Below are 24,427 nucleotides of genomic sequence, written 5' to 3'. Positions count from 1 at the left end.
ACCACAACCTCAATAATATTAACGTATACTGTGCACTCTCCATGGCTTAAATGCATGACATGCTGTGAGTTTGTGGGTCAATTATGAGGCTGGAGTGAGGCAATACATGGCAGCGGGAGCCCCAAGAATGTGTGTCAACCTCCTCGTGAGGTCTGCTCCACAGCTTTTCTATGTATTTTATAGCCTCTCACAAATTGAATGTATTCATTTGCTTTAAAGGTCCTATGTTCATTCCTTTGACATTTCAGGGAGATGTAATTACAGCAGCCTTCTTACCTGTACTGGACTCTGCTTCCATAGGTGTGGGCCTCGCCGACAGCCACTGCATTAGGAACGGAAGGTGGGGGTCCACAGGACATCAGCTCGCAGCGAGGATACGGCTCACTCCAAACGCCCGTATCTGTACAAGTCAGCTCTGGCCTCCCTTGTATGACAAAGCCAGTTCTGCAGTTATATATTACAGTGTTCTCATCCACAGAGCTGCTTCCACTGATAAAGGCACTGGGGATTGTTGGTGGGGAGCCACATGAAATCCGTCCGCAGTGTGGAAAAGCAGAACTCCATTTGCCGGCTGCCTCACAGGAGAGTTCAGAAGGCCCTAGCAGTTTAAAGCCCTCCAGGCACTGAAATTGTGCACTTTTCCCGCAGCGGAAATCTTGCCCGATAACAACCCCGTTCTGAATCAGTGGCGTGGGGCATTCACAGGGGAGGCAAGAGGGGAGGCTCCCCCCCCATGAGCCGTTGGACAAACACTGCCGCAGTGGATTTCCACGTAACTCATAACCGGGAAAGCACACATACTGTGTGTATTCCCCATAACTGAAGCCTGAACTATTCAGGAAGCCATGAGAGATGTCTTCTGGGGGTCCGCAATTGACTGGCTCACAGGACGGAGCCTCTGTATCCCAGGTGCCATCAGCCTGACAGGTAAGTATGGATGCTCCATGCAATATGTAGCCTTCACTGCAGCGATACTGAACTTCCTTCCCAACGCCATATTCGGATCCAATAATTTCTCCATTGGGAAGAGGTAGTGGTACTGCGCACCTGACGGATTTACAAACTGGAGTGATTCCACTCCAGCTTCCATTTGCAAGGCAGACTCTACTCCTGTCCCCATGCAGCTGGAAACCTTCATTACAGCTGTAGTCCATGTGTTTCTGGAATGTGTATTCGTCTCCAGTCACGTGGCCATTTTCTAAAACTGGTGGTTGGCCACAAGAAACGGGGATGCAAATAGGCTCATTCCCATCCCATTTTTGGTTATCCTGGCATGTCCTCTTATCTGAGCCATTTAACTGGTACCCAGGATCACATTCATAATGGACCACACTCCTGTAAGTGTAGTTTTCTCCCTTTATGTTTCCATTCATGAGTTGGTTAGGTGTGGTACAGGATACCACCTGGCAATATGGAGCAGCATTACTCCACTGTCGGTTAGGCAAACACAGCCTTGTGTCAGAACCAATTAGCTTATACCCTGTTTTACAGGCATATTGCACTACGCTACCAAGTGTATTCTCGGTAAAATGTAAAAAGCCATTCTCTAGGGGTGAGAGTAAGTCACATTCTATTGATATGCAGACAGGGGCACTGCCATTCCACGTCCCATCCTCTTGGCAAGCTAGTATGGGATTTCCTAATAGCTCATAACCAGCGAAGCACGTGTACATAACTATGGTTCCATATAAAAAGTTTGTCAACTGTACTGCATTAGTTTCCTTCAAAGGACTTTTTATATCTTTCCAGCTACTAGCAACTAACGTGTCAGAAAGAGGAGGGCTCTCAGTAAGATGTATTCTTTCTTGGTCAAAATGTCCTCCTTCACTTCTAACCTGCACATATTCCCCGAAGTCAATATGGGGAGGCAGGCCACAGTCTGTTGGTAGGCATGCCGGAGTAAAGCTAGACCATCCCAACTCTTCACAAGTCTGCATGGCAAGACCAGCCAGCTGGAAACCTGGAAAGCAGCTATAGATGATCATAGCCCCATAGCTGTAATCTGCACCTTCCACAAAACCATTCTCGATGGGCCGAGGGGGATCACAGTTTATGGCTTTGCAAGACGGAACATCTGCGTCCCACTCTCCTGTCTCTAGGCAGCTCAGTACATTCAGCCCTTTGAGCTGGAATCCTCTGTCACATGAATACGTAACAGTCTGCCCATAATGAAAGTGTGTGTCTGAATATTTGCCATTCTGAATCTCCTTAGGTTCTGGGCATTCAACAGGCTTGCAAGCTGGCTTTCCACCGAGCCAATGACCATCTTCTCCACAGAGAATAGTTGTGTTCCCCAGTAATTCAAAGCCCGGTTTACAAGTGTACAGTGCTGTGCTGAGGTAAGTAAGACCCTGCACATCTACAATGCCATTCTGAATTTCTTCAGGCTGGGGGCATTCTACTGGAATACATTCTGGCAATGGAAAGCTCCAGGAGCCATCCGCTTGGCATCCAATTGTAGATTCTCCCTTCAGTAAAAACCCATCCATGCAGGTGTACGTCACGGTGCTACCAAAATGAAGAGATGATGCCACAGGGTCACCAAAGGGAATGTATGGAGGCCCATGGCACAGTACAACCTTGCAGACTGGAAAGGAATCATTCCACTGTTGTGACGGCAAACATTTCAGCACCGAGGAACCATGCAAGACATAGCCCTCTTTGCAGGAAAACTGTACAACACCTACTTGGTGAACTATCTCTTTCAAGACGAGCTGATTTTCAATCATTGGTGGTTCTGGGCACTTTGTTGGCACACACTTTTGGCTTTGCTTTTTGCTCCACTTCCCAGACTTCTGGCATGTCCAAGAGGCATCTCCCATCAGCTCATAGCCCTCATTGCAGAAAAACTCAACCTTGGATCCCACATCAAAGCTTTCTCCCTTTGCATATCCGTGCTGGATAGGAGGTGGTTTGCCACAACTGAGAGGAACACAAGAAGGTGGCGATTCACTATGCCACTGACGATTTGCTTGGCAGACTGATACTGAACTTCCAACTAGCTTGTAGCCAGCATTACATTGGTAGTACACTTCATTCTCAAAGAAACGGCCAGTCGTGCTCTGTAAAATGGGTGAGACAAATGGTAAGTAGAAGGTAAAAACTCTTGACCCTGGCAGATGAATTTTGATTTGATTCGTCTTTCTGTATCTAATTGCTAACCAGACACAAGGATTGATTGCAAAGAAATAAACGTTTGCACTAGCAATATAGGGGACAAGTTCTGCCTTGACTTGCACCCGCTGAGGTCAATAGAGTTGCACTGAATGAAACATTAAAAAGTTTTAAAGCTTAATGTTCAAAATTTAAAGCTAGAAAATGTTTTCCTGGACACACATGCAAAAAAAATCTGTATATGAAAAGGGAGAAGAGCAACAGAAGGCTGGAAGTAGGCAGAGGAGACCTCTGCAAATGACATGGCTCTTTAATTTAAAGCTTTATCCAGTGTACAGCAGTGGTTCTCAAACTTTTTTTCCCGCAGACCACTTGAAAATTGCCGAGGGTCTCGGCGGACCACTTAATGATCTTTCCAAATGTTGTTTGTACCGTTAGCTAACTATTGTAAAGCGCTTTGGATAAAATAATAACAATAATAAACACAGTTTGAGAACCTCTGCAGTATTGTACTTGCAATCTCAGGTGTTCTATCTCTACAGCAAAGAAAACTTTATAGGAACAATGCATACTTATCACGGTGGAAAACAGTATTCATGATAATATATAATAATAATTGAGCAAACTGAAATAAGAATGCACTAGTGAGGGAGTTTCATTTTTTCAGCTGATTTAACCACTCTCTATAACTGGCCTTCATAAGAGAAAGTAATTATAATAAGACGAGTTTGTTCCCTTAAGGAAGCAGTTAAAATGGTTCTAGGTACATTATGCGCTCTCAGCTTCTCCTAGTGGAACTGTCTTACCATTATCAACCTAATTACATGGGGGCCACTGTGTTACAACCCTAGTTCAGTGGTAAAAGGCAGTTTCATGTTTGGTTTCACTCTTAGAATCTTGATTTCTGAGATGCATCCTTCCCACTCTTCCTATAAGTTATTACTGCAGCCTCGAGAGAGGATGTTTGTTCCCCCTCCAGCCTCAATTCTAATTGAAGCTAGATCTTTAAAATAAAAAATAAATTTGATCTCGCCTCTCCCCCCATATCCCATGAAGTTTAACATGAAAACATTTCTTTGTACGTCGGAGTAGAACACCCATCCAGCAATAAGAGTAAAGCTACGTTCATTACACCTTTTAGCTCTGATGAGGTTATTGACTTCTAGCTTTTATTTATTTCAATTTAATTTGATAGGCCAAATTCTACCCTCAGCGGGAGCTGTGTGCGCATCCAAAAGGAAGGATTCATCCCAGAGTTATCTGTTTATTTCAAATCAGATGTTTCTGGTAGTAAGAACAAAAAGAGCAAGGTTTCTGAGCTAGCTGTAGCACCTGGGAGCAGTGGGAATTGGCCCACAGACTGGAGAGGACAAATATGTAGCGAGACATTAGGAAAACCAATTGGTAGAGTGTTCTTTTGAATGTCATAGGAACTCTGCGTCTCCTACATCAAATCCTTGTTCATAATAGGAAATTCTGTTAATAGGCTTGTGTTTTTGAAAAGCCTAATTCTGATACAAGGCCATCCCCATCATTCCTTTGCTTATCAGTTCTGCTTGCATCCTACTTCAACTTTAGTGGGCTAGCCGGTGGGAATCTTTAAGACACCTCAACTTTACCAGCGCAGCGAGCAGCTTAGAAAACCCTTATCATACCTCAATGACTCCGTTTTCAAGCTTGGGTGGTTCTCCACAAGACACCGGATGGCAGGTAGGTAGGTTACCACTCCAGTCTCCTGTGGCCTCACATGTCCTTTTCTTTTCTCCTTTGATATAGAACCCTTTGTTGCAGCTGTAAGCCACCACTGCTCCAAAACTGTAGTTGGCTCCACTCGCATAGCCATTTCTAATACTCGGTGGTTCCCCACAGCGAACCGGGATGCATTGGATAGTCAAAGGAGAAGGAGTCCACTGACCACCTCTGTTGCACTCAATCTTAGCAGACGTGTTTAGGACAAAACCTTCCATACACTTGAAGCTCACGGCTGAACCAGCAGGAAACTTTACTTTATTAACTGATTCCAGGATGGCGTACGACACTGTGGGCGGCCTCTCACAAAAATCAGCGATGCAGTGGGGCATCTTCATGCCAGCAGGAGGCACCCACTTCCCTTGAGCATTGCAAAACAGCTTGGAATTGTCCTCCAAGCTGTAGCCATCTGAGCAGTAGTAATAAGCTATATCACCAAACAACCGATGGGCGCTCTCTGGGGAAGCATGTTCCACATGGGGAGGTTCATCACAGGAAACCGCCAGGCACTGCTGGTGACTCATGCTCCACTCACCACTGGCTAAGCATTCTACGGTGTCAGGGCCAATTAATGTGTAGCTGTGGATCAGGAAAAGACCAACAACATATGGAGTTAGATTGATAACTGAAGGGTTAAGCCACCCCACATGCCCTGGAAAACTCTACAAGAAGAGCTTCCTAGAGCTGGGAAGGGTCCAGTTTAGACAATAGTCGCAACTCTAGTGTGACTGTTTACTGCTTAGATACTACACCAAGGGCTGCTATAGAAAAACCTATTATCTATGGAGAAATAGGTAGTCTGGCTATCCGGACACACAGCAAGACTTTACCTTTTGGTAAAGCTTTTCCACCACAATCAGAACCACATTTACGATAACAATCAACCTTCCCCACCAAATGGAAACAAACCAAAAACTTCTACCGAAAGCAGAGCTTCTTATAACTAGAGAAGGAAGAAGAGTTGAAGGCTCTATGAAATCCAGTGGGGTTCTTGCTATGCCAATCTAATTGACCTATGAAGTACTCAGATACTATGGAAATAGGTATCAGCACAAAATCCTAAGCTAGTTAGCTAAAAATATTGTTGTTAATGGGAATATTGTCATTTGGTAATGACTCTTCCATAAGAAACCACCAACATATATAACAAGAAATACTTTTAAAATTCAGTATGACATGTAATTTGTTTCTAATCTTTCACAAATACTGCAATTTTAACATGTAGTCAGTGGATAAAATTATATTTAGCTAATCAGTCTCTGGCATTTGATCATAAGCGGCACTTCATGCTGCCAATTGTCCCACTTAAACTGCAGTTGTTTAAACACAAAATGTGTTGTCTGTGAGTTTATTTAAAGTCTTACATTTTCTGTGGTGTGTTCAAACAAAAAGAGGATGAACAACAACCCACTGTGAAAGTCTCTGATGAGTCTTTGCAGCGGAGGGTTGGAAAGTGACTGTTTAGATTTTGTTGGCCACATCTGTAAAAGTACTTTGACTTGTCTGCAGTATTTATTTTCAGACACTGTTGGCTGGGATTCCAGGAAAAAAAAGCACATAGAAGTGCCAGTTTTTAATATGACCCATCATTATATTCATTATCATAGAGGTGACAGTTGTTTTCTCCAAATGCTTTTAAGCCGACCTGTTTAAAATACTTGTACCATAAATAACAAAGCATTTTAAGAAAAAGAAAATGAAGAATTTAATGTAATTATATCAGATACAATGTTGAAGATTTCAGCTTGGAAGGAGAATGATTATACATTTATTTTGTTCCTTTCATCAAGAAGGAGAACAAAATGCTCTATGAACTTAGACCCTGACCTTGCAAAGACTTAATGTGTGTGCTTAACTTTATGCACTGAGTAGCTCTAATGACTTCAACAGGACTACTCACAGTGTGTAAAATTAAGCACGTGCGAGAAAGTCTTTGCAGGACTTTGCAACCTCCTCTGGGATGAACTATGGCATATATTTAGAAATGCACAGAAATACTACACAGACAGAAAATGAAGAAGGACACTGCATAGCTGAAACTGCAGAGAGATGTTCATGAAGATGGAATGTAATTCACCCAAATTAGAATCTGGCCTTTACACCAGGATTAATATCCCTGCTCGCCAGTGGGAGGAAGGCTGTCCAGTGGTTAGGGCACAGCCAAGGATGTGGGAGACATGAGTACACTTCCCTACTCCACCATGGACTTCCTGTGCGACTTTGGACAAGTCACTTTGCATCTCTGAGCCTCAGTTCCCCATCTGTAAAATGGGGATAATAGCACTGCCCTGACTCCCAGGGGTGTCGTGAGGATAAACACAGTCAAAGGTTGTGAAGTGCTTAGCGATCTACTGATGAAATAGTCACTCTTTATTTTATTATTACTCTAGTGAAAAGAGCCATGGGATCCTTGATTTTACAATATGTCTCCTCTCAAATATGGCACTGCCAGCATCACACACTGTTTCAACAGTGACTAGAGGGAAAGGGGCTCCAATTGAATTACCAGTATTACTGCCTTCAGCAACTGGATTTCCCTGTAGCGCTCCCATTCAAGTCTGTATCCCACCTAACTCTAGCCGGCTTCTGCAACCTGACAAATGGGCTAGTATTGACACATACCAACTTTCCACTTCACAAAAACTGTCAATCACCTTTCATTTCCAGCTAGTTACAACCGAACCAAGAATTAATTAATGAGCATTGATAAAACAGCCATGTTCTTAAGAGCATGTGACCTCAAAGAATCGCATTAGGACCTAGCCTTACAGCGAGTGAGCTGCTGTGTGGCTTGACAATGTTTACTCATTGTGGGTTTTATTCTAATAGTGCTAATGTACATACCCTTCCTTACACGTATAAGTGACTGTGTTGCCAAAAGTAAAGTTATTCCCACTGATCACAGCATCTTTGATGGCAGGAGGGGATCCACAAGAGACAATTTTGCAGACTGGTGGTATGCTGTTCCAGTTAGCTGAAGCTTCACACACAAGTACTGGGGGACCCTGTAAGCTAAGAGAATTAAAGGTTATTATTAATGTGTAACTGCAGTTTGTATGGGGGTGGGGACAGAAGCCGGGAGCTCCTTCAAATACCTTCTAGCTGTAATCCTAGCCCCAGTGAAGTCATGGGGAAATTTGCCATTAACTTAATTGGGGCCAGGATTTTACCCTCTGTTCACAAAATACACGGCTAACCTTGTCAGAACAAAAACGAGGCGTACTTGTGGCACCTTAGAGACTAACAAATTTATTGGGGCATAAGCTTTCACGGGCTAAAACCCAATTCATCAGATGCATGGAATGGAAAATACAGTAGGAAGATATATATACATAGTACATGAAAAGATGGGAGTTGCCTTACCAATTCTAACGAGACAATTCAATTAAGGTGGGCTATCATCAACAGGAGGAAAAATCACTTTTATAGTGGTAATCAGGATGGCCCATTTCAAACAGTTGACAAGAAGGTGTGAGTAACAGTAGGGGGGAATTAGCATGGGAAATTAGTTCAGTTCTTGTAGTGACCCATCCACTCCCAGTCTTTATTCAGGCCTAATTTGATGGTGTCCAGTTTGCAAATTAATTCCAGTTCTATGTATGTATATATATCTTCCTACTGTATTTTCCATTCCATGCATCTGATGAAGTGGGTTTTAGCCCACGAAAGCTTATGCCCAAATAAATTTGTTAGTTTCTAAGGTGCCACAAGTACTCCTGGCTGTTTTTGCTGATACAGAGTAACACGGCTACAACTCTGAAATTTGTCAGAACAGCAGGTGATCAGAACTACTAGAGGAGAAAGCTGAGAATCTATTCTGGTCTGGATCGCTCTACTGACGCATATAAAACTCCCACTGAAGAAAATGGAAGTTCTGCCCACCTGTGGACTGCAAGTTTGGGCCATCAGTGTTTGAATTAGGTTATTTATTTATATACCACCACAATGTGCATCTGCAGAAATCTGAAACTTGATTCACCCAAAAGACTAAGGAACATGTTGATATTTAGATTATTTTTCAAAAAGCCATTCATTCCCTGTAGGATGTTAAAGGTTTTTGCTGGCTGAGGAAAGGCCTAAGATATTAAAAGTTAGCTGATCTTTTGGTTTCCTTAGCTATAGTAACACCAAGGGATATGCACAAAATGGCACAGTGTTATTCAGGCATAGTATAATTCTCCGGTGAAAGGCCATCTCCAGTGCTGAACCGTTGCACATAAGGTGTGTGGCACTGCCAAAGAGGTGGGCTCTGCTCAGGCTTGGAACATGCCGGTGTGAAAAAGAGCATGTGGGGTGGACGACAGAAGGGACTGGATCCGTGCTTGTACAGATGCCGTGACACCCAGCATAGGGGCGTGGTGTGGAGGGTCACTGGCTGGAGTGGTGACTACAAAAGGGGATGGTGGAGTTCATCTCCCAAACATCCAGGCTGGATGGCCACAAAAAGCTAAATTATTTAAGCTTTATGCAGGAATTAAAAAAATAAATCACCCATACTATACAAAAGAGCCTTCAAAATACATTGATGGAACTGGTATTTGTGAAACAACACTATATATTAACTGTAATTTTCATGTAATAGATTTCTATCTATAAAAGAAGCCATGATCTATATGATATATATTGTCTGGTTGGCCTAATTCTGCAGTCATAGACAAAGCTTCCATTTACTTTAGTAGGAATTATGCCCAAGTTAGGAGTGCACGATTGAGCCCGTACTGTAGCTATAGGGCCCGATTCTACCCTGCCTTGTAGTTTAAGTAGTCATTTACACCAATTGAAAGTGAGCACAAAGTATGTGTAAAAACACTACTAAATCAGAATCCTCCATTCACGTACTCCAGTGTTATCATTTCACACCTGTTTGCGCTCATTTGGACAGATGCGAATAATTGCACAAGATGAATGGCAGAGGAGAATTAGGCCCAGAGTATGTATCTATGTCAGTATAGGTGTGTGTTTGCAACAGATATAGATAATGTTAAGGATTTTTTAATTTGCACAGTAGGTAACATGATTAAAGCTATTTCTTTTAATGTAATGGGGTTTATTCATTTTTAATTGTCTGCTAAAAATCTGTTTACACCAGACTCAATCCACAAATGTAAAATGAAAACCCAAGCTTAAAATGAATCACTATTTTACGGATTTTATTCATTCATTAGAATGGCTAGAATGGTCACTTTAATTTACAGAAGACCATTTCTAGCTGGCATTTAAAGATCAATGCAAAGTAATAATAAAAATAATTTTGCATAAACATTAAAAGCTAATTAAGTGTACTGCAGCCTTTCAGGTGTAAAGAAGAACTTTTAAATATGGTTCTGATATTGGGTTAATTTCCATATGTTTGAAATGTGCTTTACAGCTTGGTGATAAAGAGAATGAATTAAACATTAATAAGATGACTGATGCTACATGAGCTTCCCACAAGCGTTGGCATTTTGTGTGAAACACAGAAAGTACCTCAAAGATGAAAAAAATCCTTAAATCTATTGTGTTCCTCTGACACTCTCTACATCAGACATGAATTAGCCATTCCAGCAAGTCTTTATGTTTCATCAGCATCTTCACAGCACTTAAGAGTGCCTGTGACTTGACTCAACAGCTTTTACCTGTATCCACTGTTACATGTATATGATGCAGTAGAAAGGTATGTCATGCCACTCAGTGTGTATTTTCCATTGTTTATGTCCTGTGGGCTCGGACATGTTACTATTTCACAGGCAGGAGGAGCATGATTCCAAGCACCACTAGCAAGGCATGATGTTTCCTTTTCACCCATCAGATTGTATCCTTTGTTACATCTGCATTAAAAGAAGAAAATCACTATAAAATACAGACATCTTGTTTTTATTGGATTCTCCCCAAGCATCCCTTTCCTCCCTCCCACCCATATATATTACTAAGTGCACAGGATTCGCTAAGGAAACGCTCCCTCATCCCAGTAAAAATCTATGTGATTCCTAGGGATCAAATTTTCAAAAGCACCTAAGTGATTTAGGAGCCCAAGTCCCATTTACAAAAGTGACTGAGACACTGAGGCACCTAAGTCCCATACGTTTCCAATGAGACTTAGGCTCTGAAGTGCTCAGCTCATTTTTCAAAATAGGACTTAGACTCCTAAGTCGCCTAGCCTCTTTTGAAACATTGATCCTAGGTCTGTTAGGTCTTGTAGGCTCATGCCTGAATAGAATGCAAAGGACAAAAACACAGAGGGACATTGTGGCTTCAGTCTTTAACTAGCCCCTATGTTGTGGATGTGTCCTCAAGTCCCTTCACCATCGTTCTGGCCAGTGGGTGGAAGGATGGAGTATAACTCCATATCCCAGGAGACAGTATGGATGGACTAGTATTTGAGCTAATGCTGAATATTTTATTCAGCGTTTGTAGAAATGCCAAAGAGATTTCACTAAAAAAAGCTGTTTCTCGGAGAAAATAGGAAAAATTTTCATGGGCCCAATTTGCCAAATTTTCACAAAAAATGTTGGTTTTGTACCCAGATTTGCAAAGCAAAAGGGACTATTCCACAGGCCTGGTTAGTATTTATGTGGTCTTTTACAGTGTGCACAGTGAACACCATTAAAAACATAACATTTCCTACTCTGCAGTGACTTCTGTGATATCCTGGCCATTCAAAGACCTCTTAAACTCTTCCTTGACATGATGCCTACAAAATACTTGGCAATCATTAGGCAGCTAGTGTGCTGAGACCACAGCCTACCATGCTGGCTAGTATTGTCTCACTGTTTCCTCTTGCTCTCCCATCTGTTTGTCTGTATCCACCTGTTGATTTTCGTCTTATACTTAGACAATAAGCACTTTGAGGTAGGGCCCTATTTTTGTTCTGTGTTTGTACTGCACCTAGAGCAATGAGGTCTAGGTCTGTGACTAGGGCTCACAGGTGCTACCTCAATACATATACAAATAATAATACAGGATGATACTGGGGTACCTGGGTTTCGGGGGTGATGAATGGGGAGAGATTAATAGGCCCACTATACAATACTAGCATTATTTCAAGGGCTTTGTTAATACACAGCCCACTATGTGGAATAAGTAAAACATTATATACTAACTACAGAATGATTGTCCAGATACAGTACTCCGCAATATTCATTTTCTACTCTGTGTATTAAAATAAATGCAACCTAGTATTGTATAAGTTGTGAACCCCAGGAAAGGATTAATGGCTGAGTTTTGGGGTGGATTCTGTTCATTGTTCCATTACTGTCCTCCACCTTTTGTGGAGTCAATTACTCTCTTATTAAATCCAGTTGTTGTTTTTCTCATTTGCTTCCAGATTCTGAGTACAGTACTGCTCCAAACACGACTCTCCTACCTGTACAGCACCTTCTTGCCATAAGTAAAATTTGAGCCCTCAATGGCACCATTTTCTGGAATAACTGGACTACCACAGGATACAGCTTTAAAGAGAGAACATCAAAAATAATTGTTTAGACAGCACAGGTCCAAGATGCAGACAAGAAAATTCCATTTTCTGTGGAAATGCCTACTAGGGCTGAATCCCATTGGCCTTACTCACACAAGTACTTGCAATGAGGACAGAGTAGGGACTTGCCTGAGTCAGGGAAGCAGGATTTGCTCTTCCAGGAGTAATTGATTTTGCTATAGCTTCATTAGTTAATTATTGGAAACATCTTGTTTGCTTTCATGTCATGCTTTTCTCCTAATTCATGAACAAGAAGCTGAGAGGACCTTTGTCATCCTAGGAAAAGATATCATCTAGGCAAGCAGATGCTTCATTGCCTAAAATAGAATCTTGCTACGTGCTACTGTCCAGAGCGTCTGCTTTTGCACACTAGTGCTTTGTGAAAGCAGGGTTACTGGCAATAGCATAGGCAGCAGTTTGGGGACCAATTCAGAAAAGCACTTTGTCTCTATTAAGCAAAATGCTTACACATGTGCGTAACTTCAAATGCATGCTCTGCCGAATAAGGATGGAACTAATCAGCTGCTTAAAGTTAATACATGCTTACATGCTTTGCTGAATTGGGGCCTTCGTGTCTATGAAACAGCTGGTTCTAGATAAATTATTTTTAAAAGGTAAATCTTTTTTGTTAAGGGGCATGATCACTTAACAATGACACTGCAAAACCAAACATGTTCCTTTACTTATTTTACTAATATCACAGTCTAGTATAACAGGTGAGAGAATTTTAGACTGTCTAATCTACTCGTCACTATTTATGCTCTTTGAGTTTTGTACATTTCTCAGCTTGGACAATGAAAATCAATGAAGTCGGTTTCACCTTTGTTTATAGTTCGTTTCATGCTGAGGATTACGGTGCTACAGTGTTTGGGGGTTAAAAGCACTGCAGGGGAATTATGATGTTGCACCCCATAATGCTTTATGAGAATATACTTATGAATGTATATATGACATAACTGGAATATGTTTTATGCTACATATGCCATGTAACATATCTCTGTAAAGGTTATGATCTGCTGAATCTACTCCTCCTATTTGTATGCAAGTATCATTTTTGTGTTCGAAGTTATGAATATTGGTGTGTACTTGCTTGATTTCTAAATCTCCTTAGTAAAGCATTTGGTCAGCTTCTTGAGAAAGGAATGTGCAAGTTAAATGCCCAATCAAGAAGCACTTAATGGACAATGGATCTTGGAAGGCTCCAATCCACATAAGAAGTCTACTTGAGGATGTTCAAGGCAGCATGTGAACCATGGCTGCTAACTGTAAGTTCTGAGTCATGCAGGGACATGTGACTTGCCCATGTGACTCCAAAACTCCATCTTGGAGCTGGACTTTGCATAGGAGAGAGGAGGTCTACAAGAAAAGGTCTATTTAAACCCCTGGAAGACCCCTCCATTTTGTCTTCAGCTGGCTCAAGAGATAGCCTCTCCATCCCCAAGGATACCTGAAAGAAACTGGAACCAAGGACAGTAACTACAGGGGGTGTGAGTGATTGCTGGACCCAGACTAGAAGGAGACTAGTCTGTAAAAGGAAGCTTACTGGAACACCTCTGAGGGTGAGGTTTTATCTGTATTCAGTTTTCTTACTGTATTAGACATAGACTTGCATGTTTTATTTTATTTTGTTTGGTAATTTACTTTTTTCTGCCTGTTACTACTTGGAACCACTTAAATCCTACTTTCTGTATTTAATAAAATTACTTTTTACTTATTAATTAACCCAGAGTATGTATTAATACCTGGGGGGGTGCAAACAGCTGTGCATATCTCTTTATCAGTGTTATAGAGGGAGAACAATTTATGAGTTTACCCTGTATAAGCTTTATACAGAGTAAAATCGATTTATTTGGGGTTTGGACCCCATTGGGAGTTGGACATCTGAGTGTTAAAGACAGGAACACTTCTTAAGCTGCTTTCAGTTTAAGCCTACAGCTGTTAGGGGACGTGGTTCAGACCAGGGTCTGGGTTTGCAGCAGGCTAGTGGGTCTGGCTCAAACCAGGCAGGGCACTGAAGTCCCAAGCTGCCAGGCAAGAAAGCAGGGGCAGACGTAGTGTTGGCACATCAGTTGGCAGCCCTCAAGGGGTTTTCTGTGATCCAACCCATCAGAGAAAGACAGCCGATTCCACTGGATTTTTTATTTTATTTTAAATTTTGCATCAAATTTAATTTGACAATATCCTTTTACAAAACAACATTTCAGAAAAAGTACCCAGCTCTTAGGGATTTGGAAGCATAGGGGGAATGGTACATAATATGACCATCACTGGCAGTTGGTTCAAGCACTTGGATATCCATTGGGAAACCTGGATATACAACGATGGCTGGATGAAGAAGGAGCTGGATCATATATTGGTCCAAAATCGTAGTACAGCAAGGTCATATTGGATTTACAGAGGTACAGAAGCTTTGGCAACTACTGACCATTATCTCCTGGTTGCTAAAATGGCAATTACCCCCCATTTCAACAAAAGAGCGAACTCGTTATGACACAGTAGGCACAAAGCATCTCTGAAAATTCAGCACTTGCATAACAAATTCAATGCATGTGGCGCTCTCCTGGATAATGTAGAATAAACTTGGACAGCCATAAGTACAGTCATCTGAGAAGCGTAGCTGTCATTCCAAAATGGAAATGCTATGAGTGATGCCACTGGCTATCTGATGAGACATTTCAAATTTTGCCAAAGAAATCTGAGGCCAGAGTGTGCCATGACAACACTGCATGTAAATGTTTACCAGTTATTTTTCAGGTGAGAGCAAAAGGGGACTGTGAAGCTTATTTTGAGAACTTGGCATGAGGGAATAAATTACAACCTGCATTCAAAGCTATTCAATAACTTTGATCCAAAATTGGACTTTGGGCGGAGTTTAGGCTGACAAATAAATCTGATAGTAAAACATGCTCAACCCAGGAAAAAGTCCTGCAAAGACAGAAAGAATACTCAGAAGAAACATGGAAAATTATAGACAAAAGAAGAAAACAAAAGGCTCTAGTACTACAACATGCGACTGAAGAAATAAAACACACCTACAGGAACCTTGACAAAGCAGTAAAGAAACAAAGCAAAAAAGATAAGTGAAATTGGATAGAAAGTAAGGCTAGTGAAGCTGAAGAAGCAGGGGAAAGAAACGACGTAAGAACAGTCTACACAATCCTGAAACAGTTAACAGGATACGGATCAAAATTCAGAAGTGTCCCAGTGAAAGGGAAACAAGGAGAAATTTTGAAAACACAGGAGGAACAAGAAAATAGATGGGTGGAACACTTCAAAGAAGTGCTAAACCAACCAGAACCAATTACAAGACTGGAATTTAACAATAATAAACCATTAGCTCTAGATATAGATGTATTGAGGTAAAAATTGAAGTAGTAAAAAAAGCATTGCAGAAGCTGAAAAACAACCAGGCACCTGGTTTGGATGGCATTCATCCTGAGATGCTTAAATATGGAGGCGAAGACGTGGAATCAGTCATCTATTTGCTGTGCAATAAAATATGGATGGAGGAGAAAGTGCCGGAAGAATGGAGCCTCGGTATCATAATCAAGTTACCAAAGAAAGGTGATCTAAACAATTGCTCAAATTGGAGGGGAGTAACACTTCTATCTGTCACAGGAAAAGTATTAGCAGCAGTCCTCCTTAACAGGATGAAAGGAAAGATGGATACCATCCTATGTGAACAACAATCTGGATTTAGACAAGGGAGATTGTGCACAGATGCTATTTTCACCCAGAGACGGATTATTGAGAACACAAGGCAAGCTTGCCATCAATTTTGTGGACTTTCAAAAGGCATTTGATACCGTAAACAGAGAAACAATGTGGAAAATTGTGGCACAATATGGAATTTCAACAAAATTAATCAATGTTATGAAGGCATTCTACGCCAACTCAAAATGCTGCATTAAAATGGAAAATGGATTGAGTAAGCCATTCAGCATCAAGACAGGCGTAAGGCAGGGGTGCGTCCTGTCTCCTTTTTTGTTTATGCTAGTCATCGACTATGGATTAAAACAATGTGACGGTGATACATATGGCCTAAAATGGAACAATTCCAGGCTACTTGATCTAGACTTTGCTGACGACGTCACTCTTATCAATGAAGATGCCAACTAACTACAAAAATACACAAACCAAGTAAAAAGTAATGGAGAAGATAGGTTTGAGATACAATGCAAAGAAATGTAAAGTCATGTTAATAGGGCCTACAGGGACAGAAATAAAAATTGAAGAGAAGGTGGACAATTTTACGTATCTTGGAAATACCATCAGCTAAGATGGTACCAATTCCGAGGAAATAAGAAGAATCAGAAAGGCAAACGCTGCATTTGGAAGACTCAAAAACATCTGGTGACTCAAAAACATCTCCCTCAAGACAAAACTGAACATGTACAAAGCAATTGTTATCGCCATCACAACATATAGCAGTGAGACATGGTAACTTGCCAAGAAAAATATGCAAAAGCTGGATACATTTCATCACAAATGTCTGAGAAGAATATTGAGAATAACATATAGAGATAGGAAGATGAATGAAGAAGTCAGAAAAATTACTGGACAAGGCACCCGCTCACAAATAATCTACAAAAGAAGACATCAGTGGCTGGGACATGTGCTGAGAATGGAAAAAGAACACTTACCAAATACTGCCCTTGAATGGAAGCCAGAAAACACAAGAGGAAAGAGAGGAAGACGGCGAATAATATGGAAACAAACAGTTCTGAATTACACCAAGCACCTCAACATGAAATGGGAAGATTTAGAGAGAAGGGCAGTTGACAGGCAAGGATGGCAAATGTGGGTAGCCCAATGTGCAGCAAAGCACAGGATGGACTAAGGTAAGGCACTTAACCATCCTGAAGCGACTTCATGGCTAGATCTGGATGTGTTAGTAGTAACATGTGGGTGTGTTAGTAGTAGATGCAAACCCTGACCCTGAAACCTGGGTAGATGTATCTACTATGGAAGAGGTCCACTCTGCCATAAAGAAACTGGGAAGTGGGCATGCTGCTGGACCTGATGGCATAACACCCGAACTCCTCAGGTGCACCACAGAGCCCATAAGTGTAGCATTATACCAATCTTTTGTCTGGGCTTTGATTACTGGGAAGATGCCAGCAGAGTGGATGGAAAGGATCATCCCCCCACTAGGGCAAGGCCCGTGCTGTCACTACACGCCAATAACTCTGCTTTCTGTTCCCAAAAAAGTTTTTACACTTGTCCTACTTGCCCAGTCCCAGCCTCTTCTTGTGAAATGCCATTGCCCCGAGCAATTGGGTTTCACTGCTGGACGATCTACAATGAACGCTATACTTGCTCTTCATCTTTTATCTGAGATCCATCGCAAATTCAATTGTCCTTTGACAGCAGCATATGTAGACCTAAAAGCAGCCTTCGATTCTGTTGATAGAGCTGCCCGGTGGAAGGCCCTAGTGGCATTCCTGATATCCCCCTGAAGTTAATTTAAGACCTACATAATGACTATGGCACATGGATGTGATGGGAGACCCATAGGTTCGACAGGTTTTACACTAGATCTGGGATGAAGCAGGGCTGTGTCCTCACCCCAGTCCTATTCTGCCGCGCAGCAGGTTGGCTCTTTGAACATGTCTCCGCAAATACCAGTGTAATTGCCGATTCAACTTCTTTTACCAACTTGGACTATGCAGATGATGTCACCCTCTTCGACCAGGATGCAGATGACCTTAAAGATGTACAAGAGAGCTTCCAGCTCAGTGCAGCTGCCCGTGGACTAAAGATTTCTTGGGTAAAAACAAAAATTCAGAGTATCGGCGCAAAAGTTGTGATACAAGACATCTGTGCTGCCAGACAAACACTGTAAGTAGTGGATGATTTCATCTATTGAGGCAGTAAAATTGTCATGGATTGATGGACATGCTAAGAAGAATCAGTTTAGTAGCCTCAGCCATGAAGGACCTGCATAGTGTCTGGAGCCAAAAGAAGGCGAAATTATATATAAAGTACGGATTTATCAAACCTCCATACTTCTGATCCTCTTATATGGATCTGAAACATGGATATTGCTTAAACAAGACATCCGGAGGATGGAGGTATTTCATATGCATTACCAGTGGCAACTACTGATAATAGTAATAATAATAATAGGGATGTATCACTGAGAACTGCCCTTGAGAGGACTGAAGTCATCATCAGTCACTGCCGGCTGGCACTTTTTGGACATATAGCCCACCGTGGAGATACAGTCTCTGCACATCAAGCCCTAGATCAGACTTGAGGTCAGCTGGGGACATTGGCCAGCCACAGACTAGTAGCAGCCACACAGTCTTCTGCAATGATCCTGGCTGCACTGGATTAGTAATAACCCCGGGGAGCTTTCAGACGCCTGGAATAAAACCATACAATGTGGCCATGAATATTCAACGCTATGGACGTTTGCGGTATAAGTGTATTGTTGTCGTTGTTAAGCAGAAAGTGACACATTGCTTCTGGGGACACCACCTGCCTTCAGTTCACCAAAAGTTTGATGAACTGGAGGTGAATAATTGGGACTGTGCCCTACAGATAAGCCTGATGTGAAGTGGTTTTTCTGGTGATCCATCCATCTCTACACAGAAAGCCATTCCGATTCCTTCTTTTCCTTCACTGTGCTGTAACACCAACTGTTGAATTTCCTTTTAGTAAACACACAGGAGCCCCCCAAGACAATACCTTCACAATATGGTATCAGGTGGCTCCATCCTCCAGACTGCAAACATGTGACTCTAGTTGCTCCTATCAACTGGAAACCCTCTTCGCAGGAGAAAGTAACTTCACTACCAACAGTGTAATTGTCACCATAAGAATGACCATGTTCTGGATTTCCCGGATTCTTGCATTTTACTGGTTCTGTGAAAGCAGACATACCATGAAGAGTGCGTACTAATAACAGGCAGTGCAGCATCACTAAACACGAGTGCTTACAAACAAGTTGAGTGACATTTGTCTGGGCATTTTGTGAAAATCAGACATAAAGGAACGGGGAAAAATATCTACCGTATATACTGGATCATAAGCCGGTTCATTTATAAGCCGACCTCCCCAAGATGGCTAAGTAAAAATGGAAAATTTTTATGACCCATTCATAAGCCGACCCTATAATTCAGGCGTCAGCAAACTCTGGCTCCTGGGCCATCAGGATAAGCCGCTGGCGGGCCGAGATGGTTTGTTTACCTCGCGTCTGAAGGCACGGAGGTAAACCTAAGTAAACAAAGTGTCCCAGCGCACCAGCTGCTTACCCTGACAGGCCGGGACAGCAACTGGTGGGGAAATTTTTTTGGGGGGAGAAGCTGGAGGTCAGGGGAGTGACTCCACGCCTAGCCCAGGACCCCCACACTCTCCCCATCCCGTCCCTTCCCACCTTATCTGGGGGGGGGGCCAGGGGAGGATGTCTCTGGCCTGGCTGGAGCTGCTCCAGCGGGCCAGACCGGGCGGCGTGGCCGCAGCATGTTCCAGTGGGCTGGGCCGGGCAGCACGGCCGCAGCGTGCTCCGGTGGTGCGGCCACAGCCTGCTCTGGGGGGCGGGGCCAAGCGGCACGGCTGCAGCCTGCCAGTCCTGGGGGAAGAGCAGCGTGGCCAGAAGTGGAGAGACTCTGGCCCTGCCTCTTCCCTTCTGTCTCTGCTGGCTGTGCTGCCTCTGTTGGGGGGAGGGGCTGTGTCCCACCTCTCCCTCTCTATACCTGTTCATAAGTCGACCCCCTTCCATGGTGCTTCCCTTTTTTACTAAGAAAATTCGGCTTATGAACGAGTATATACGGTATATGCATTTTTAAGAATCTCCTCAGCTTTTCTCTGTTCCTGATGTAATCTGGGTCCACTATAAGCTTGTGCAACTGAATTGATTTCAGTGCAGTTGAGCCTTCTTGCATTGGGACTTCTTGCATTAACCAGTTCCAAACTCATTTTTTCCCTCCACGGGAGACAGTGTGGTCCAGGCATATAGGGCACTGGACTGCGAGTCATGTCATTTCCAAATCTACCACTGCGCTGGCATTTGACCGTAGCAAGTTACTTAGGTCAAAATTTTCAAACTTCAGTGCCTAACGTTAGGCACCCCGATCCATATTTAGGCATCTACATTTTATGTATTTCTTTGTGCATTTGAAAGTGCAGGTCTACTTTGAAGCATGATGCTATAAAAATGGCAATGTGGGGATCTAAGTTTATGGTCTCGTGATTTCTAAAGTAAATGTGCTCAGGTTACAAGAAAGAATTTTTTTTTTTTTACCCGCTATCCCTTTACCACAAAGAGGCACTTCATCTACAAAGCGAGAGTAGGTCTCCTTTCCCATCCCCAGGTCGTTGAAAATTTGATCTCATTACCTGCACATTTTTTGCCATCGCCTGTATGAGGAGGGATGCAAGTACATACGTAGGACCCATTTGTATTTAGGCAAGAAGCATGCTCATCGCAATCTGATCCAACAGCACACTCATCGACATCTGCAAAAATAAATGTCCCGAGGGCAGTATTTGCAATGAACATTGTTTTCAATTTACATCACTCGAAATGTCTGGTAGAATCATTTAAAAAACCCACCATTAACTGAATCACTTCTCTGATGCATTGTAACAGTGGAAATAAACATAGAATAATAAAATGGAATATTTATACAAACAGTTAATTTAGCATAAAATAAAAGATTGCCAACATGAGGGGAAACTGGACACAGTCTGTTACTCCACACTCAGGGAATACTCCCACTGAGTCCAGGATATGTCCTATTATGCCAATTATTTTGTTTCCAGGAAGGCAAATGAATAGGTGTTTTAGTTCATACTTAGAGAGGGTGTACCCTAATGGTTTGGGCAAAAGGATAGGAGTGAGGACTGTCTCACCCTAAAATCTACTCTAATCCCTCTTTATGTCTCAGCTTTCTCATCTGTAAAATGGGATACATGAGTGCTTAGCTCACAAGGTACGCACTTTGACCATAAAACAGAGACAGTCCTTTCTGTGCTGAATAGACTCTTACTGCATTAGAAGCCTGCTAAGATGTTTGGAGCTGTCTGATATCGGAAAGGTTAAAATGAGGTAGAAATCTATAATTACTATTATTAATTATGTGAATTATGGGGGGGAAGGGATAGCTCAGTGGTTTGAGCATTGGCCTGCTAAACCCAGGGTTGTGAGCTCAATCCTTGAGGGGGCCATTTAGGGAACTGGGGTAAAAATCTGTCCAGGGATTGGTCCTGCTTTGAGCAGGGGGGTGGACTAGATGACCTTCTGAGATCCCTTCCAACCCTGATATTCTATGAATGATGATAGTGCCTAAGAACCTCTATCAAAGATCTAAGCCCCAGTATGCTAGGCGCTGTCACCAACAATCCAAAAAAAGAGACAGTCTCTGCCCCAGTTTGTTTCATTTCATATTCTAATCACTGGCTTTCTACTGTGGAGAAACATGCTTGGTATGTATACAAGTTACATATTGTAGGGAACGGTTCAAAACTATCTCACTGAAAAATCCCCAGCATCAGCGATTATTCCTTATATAAACCAGACCCTTTTGGGGCAGGAAAATTCTTCATTAAGAACTACTCAACAGAACAGTTGTTGCATGGGCTCCATAAATGCAAACACATTGCTATGGTTATTGTCAGCAAAGCATTTATCCAAGTCTCTGCAAACAATGCAGAGTGACGGGGCAACAAACAAACAAAAGTAAGGCTGTCTACTCTTTAGAAGTGTGTACTTATTCTCAACCATTTAACCAAACAATCCAATACAAACAATAATTCTAAACGGAAAAGGTTTTTCACATTGGTGCATGGCGACGAAAAATCCTAAGAGATAAAACATATGGGGAGTCTAATTCCCAACTGCCTTGCACGCACTGTAACCAACTTATACCTGTGTCAAGAGAGCTCAAAGTGGATATAAAATGCTATCAAATCAGAATGGTAGGGACTGCTCCTCCAACATGCTGCACCTTTTACACTACAGCAGTGGGCATGTAAATTTACACTACAGCAATGGGCATGTAAATCATTGCTATTCTGATCTTGTCACATTTTACAGCCACTTTAAACTGGTGTAAATGACTGCATAAGGTGCAGGGCAATGAGGAATCAGGCACGCTGGTTTCCCCCCCCAATGCACTCTCACTTTTCACCCGTGTAAATGACTACACAATGTGCCAGTCAGTGGAGATTCAGACCCCTGGCATGTAGTGCAAGGTCTTGGCTTCTAACATCCTATGACTTGGGTTCCGAGCCCTTCAGAAACCATGCAAGGCTTGGCAGGGCCCAGATATGGTGAACTTAGGACCTGTTATAAAATGGACCTGTTTTCACCGGCTTTTTCTGTGAGGGAGAGAATAGTGAGAGGGTAGAACAACAGATGGGGTGAGATCAGTTTGGAGATGGTAAAGGAGTCTGTTGGAGGCTGTGCTATGCAATGGAGGTCATGCATAAAGGGAGCTTATGTTGGACTGGAAGAGTTTTGGCTTTGCTTTTAACATGGACTTCATGTTCTTTGATGACTTAATGAGCCTAGTCTGTGAGATGAGCACTACAAACATTAAAATAAAATAAACACAATTCAAATGTAAACCACATGGGGCCCTATCTTGCAAGTCTTACCAATATCCATCTCCCAATGGAGTCAATGGGAGTTTTGGGAGAGGAAGAGGAGCAGGGTTTAGCCTGTAACATCAATAATACAGACACGATAAGTGACATATCTCACCAAGGCAAGACGGCGAGATGCCATTCCAGCTTCCATTGTCAGTGCAGAACATCCTTGAATCCCCCAACAAATAATAGCCATTATTGCACCGGTAGGTAACTGTGCTACCCGCAAAGAAGTCCTCAGCAGAATAAAATCCATTTTCTAAAGGTGGAGGCACTCCACAGCTGATTCCTACACACCACAGGCAAGGAGAGTAAAAACTTGTTAGCCGACCAGACACATTCCATGAACTACCTCTTGGCGCCAGTGCAGTTAGCACAAGATTCAACTCATGAAGAAATCTCAGAGCCAAATACATGCCTGGTGTAGCTCCACTGAAGTCAAAGAAGCTATATCGGGGATGACTTTGGCCCTTAAAATTTAGCTTTTACAGCTAGGATTTTCTAGTGAAGAAGAAATGCACAGTGAAGACTGTAGTGAAAGAGCCTCTGAGGATTAATACACTTTCTCTGCATATGAAAACATGTCTATGTGAATAGAATGTTCATAAAGGTGAAGGTCTGACAGCCCTAGAGACTGAAGTCCTCTGTTTGTCCACAGAAGAGGGCCAGGACCACCAGCAAAACGGCAAGTTTCTCCACACATCCCTAGTCAATGTCTCAACTCAGGTGCACAAGGGACATGTCTCAAAGTGAGAGGGAATCTCAGACTCTATGCCTGAGGGTGCCAACCAGGCTGCTAATCAGTTTCAGGTATGGGGATGTTTTTTCAATTCAATTCCCTACTCTGCCACAGACTGTGTGACCTTGGACAAGTCACTTAGGACCAGAGTGCAATGGGAGCTAAGTGCCTATAAATACCTTTAAAAATCTGGCCCATAAGTCTCTCTGTGGCTCAGTTCCCCGTCTGTAAAATGGGTATAGCAGCACTTCCCTACCTCACAGGGATATTGTGAGGATAAAAACACCACAGGTTGCGAGATGCTTGATATCATGATAACGGAGGCCATGTAACTACCACAGTCAGATAGAACTCTGTCAATTTCATGAATGATAATACCAAAGGATGAATGTCAGGGGAAGAGGACACAAGCCTTTGACAGCAGTAAGGAAGGAAAGACTCCCAGTGGATCAAGCTAATAGTAATAACCCAGCCCTCATAGAGCCTGATTCAAAGCTCACTGAAGTCAGTGGAAAGATCCTTATGGACTCCTATAGGCTTTGGATCAGGCCTATATTGCGCTTTTCATCCATAGATCTCTAAGTATTTTACAAAGAAAGGAAGTATAATTATCCCCATTTTACAGATGGAGAAATCGAGGTCACACAGTAAGTCAGTGACAGGGCTGGGAATCAAACCCACACTGCTGAGTACCAGTCCAATGCTCTATCTACTGCACCACATCACCTCCCCAAATACTATGAAATCAGATGTAGCAGGAGCAGAATTTTGCCACA

The 24,427-nt window shown here is 42.5% G+C and overlaps 1 protein-coding gene across 1 annotated transcript in view; it reads right to left on the bottom strand.

The window, feature by feature from the left end:
* The window catches only part of SVEP1 (sushi, von Willebrand factor type A, EGF and pentraxin domain containing 1), a 169,625-nt gene that overhangs the window by 39,910 nt on the left and 105,288 nt on the right, over window positions 1–24,427 (bottom strand). Inside the window, exons 31-38 of the mRNA XM_065549724.1 lie at window positions 23,028–23,201; window positions 20,660–20,779; window positions 19,010–19,186; window positions 12,206–12,290; window positions 10,479–10,670; window positions 7,708–7,875; window positions 4,770–5,442; window positions 277–3,062 (exon numbers count right to left, since the gene is read on the bottom strand). Of these exons, the coding sequence (XP_065405796.1) occupies window positions 277–3,062; window positions 4,770–5,442; window positions 7,708–7,875; window positions 10,479–10,670; window positions 12,206–12,290; window positions 19,010–19,186; window positions 20,660–20,779; window positions 23,028–23,201 (4,375 nt within the window). The remainder of the gene's footprint in view (window positions 1–276; window positions 3,063–4,769; window positions 5,443–7,707; window positions 7,876–10,478; window positions 10,671–12,205; window positions 12,291–19,009; window positions 19,187–20,659; window positions 20,780–23,027; window positions 23,202–24,427) is intronic.

Source organism: Chrysemys picta, chromosome 6 (assembly GCF_011386835.1).
Source record: "Chrysemys picta bellii isolate R12L10 chromosome 6, ASM1138683v2, whole genome shotgun sequence".
NCBI classification, from domain to species: domain Eukaryota; kingdom Metazoa; phylum Chordata; order Testudines; family Emydidae; genus Chrysemys; species Chrysemys picta.
Note: the sequence above shows the minus strand (reverse complement) of the source record. Positions and strands in the feature narration are given on the sequence as shown.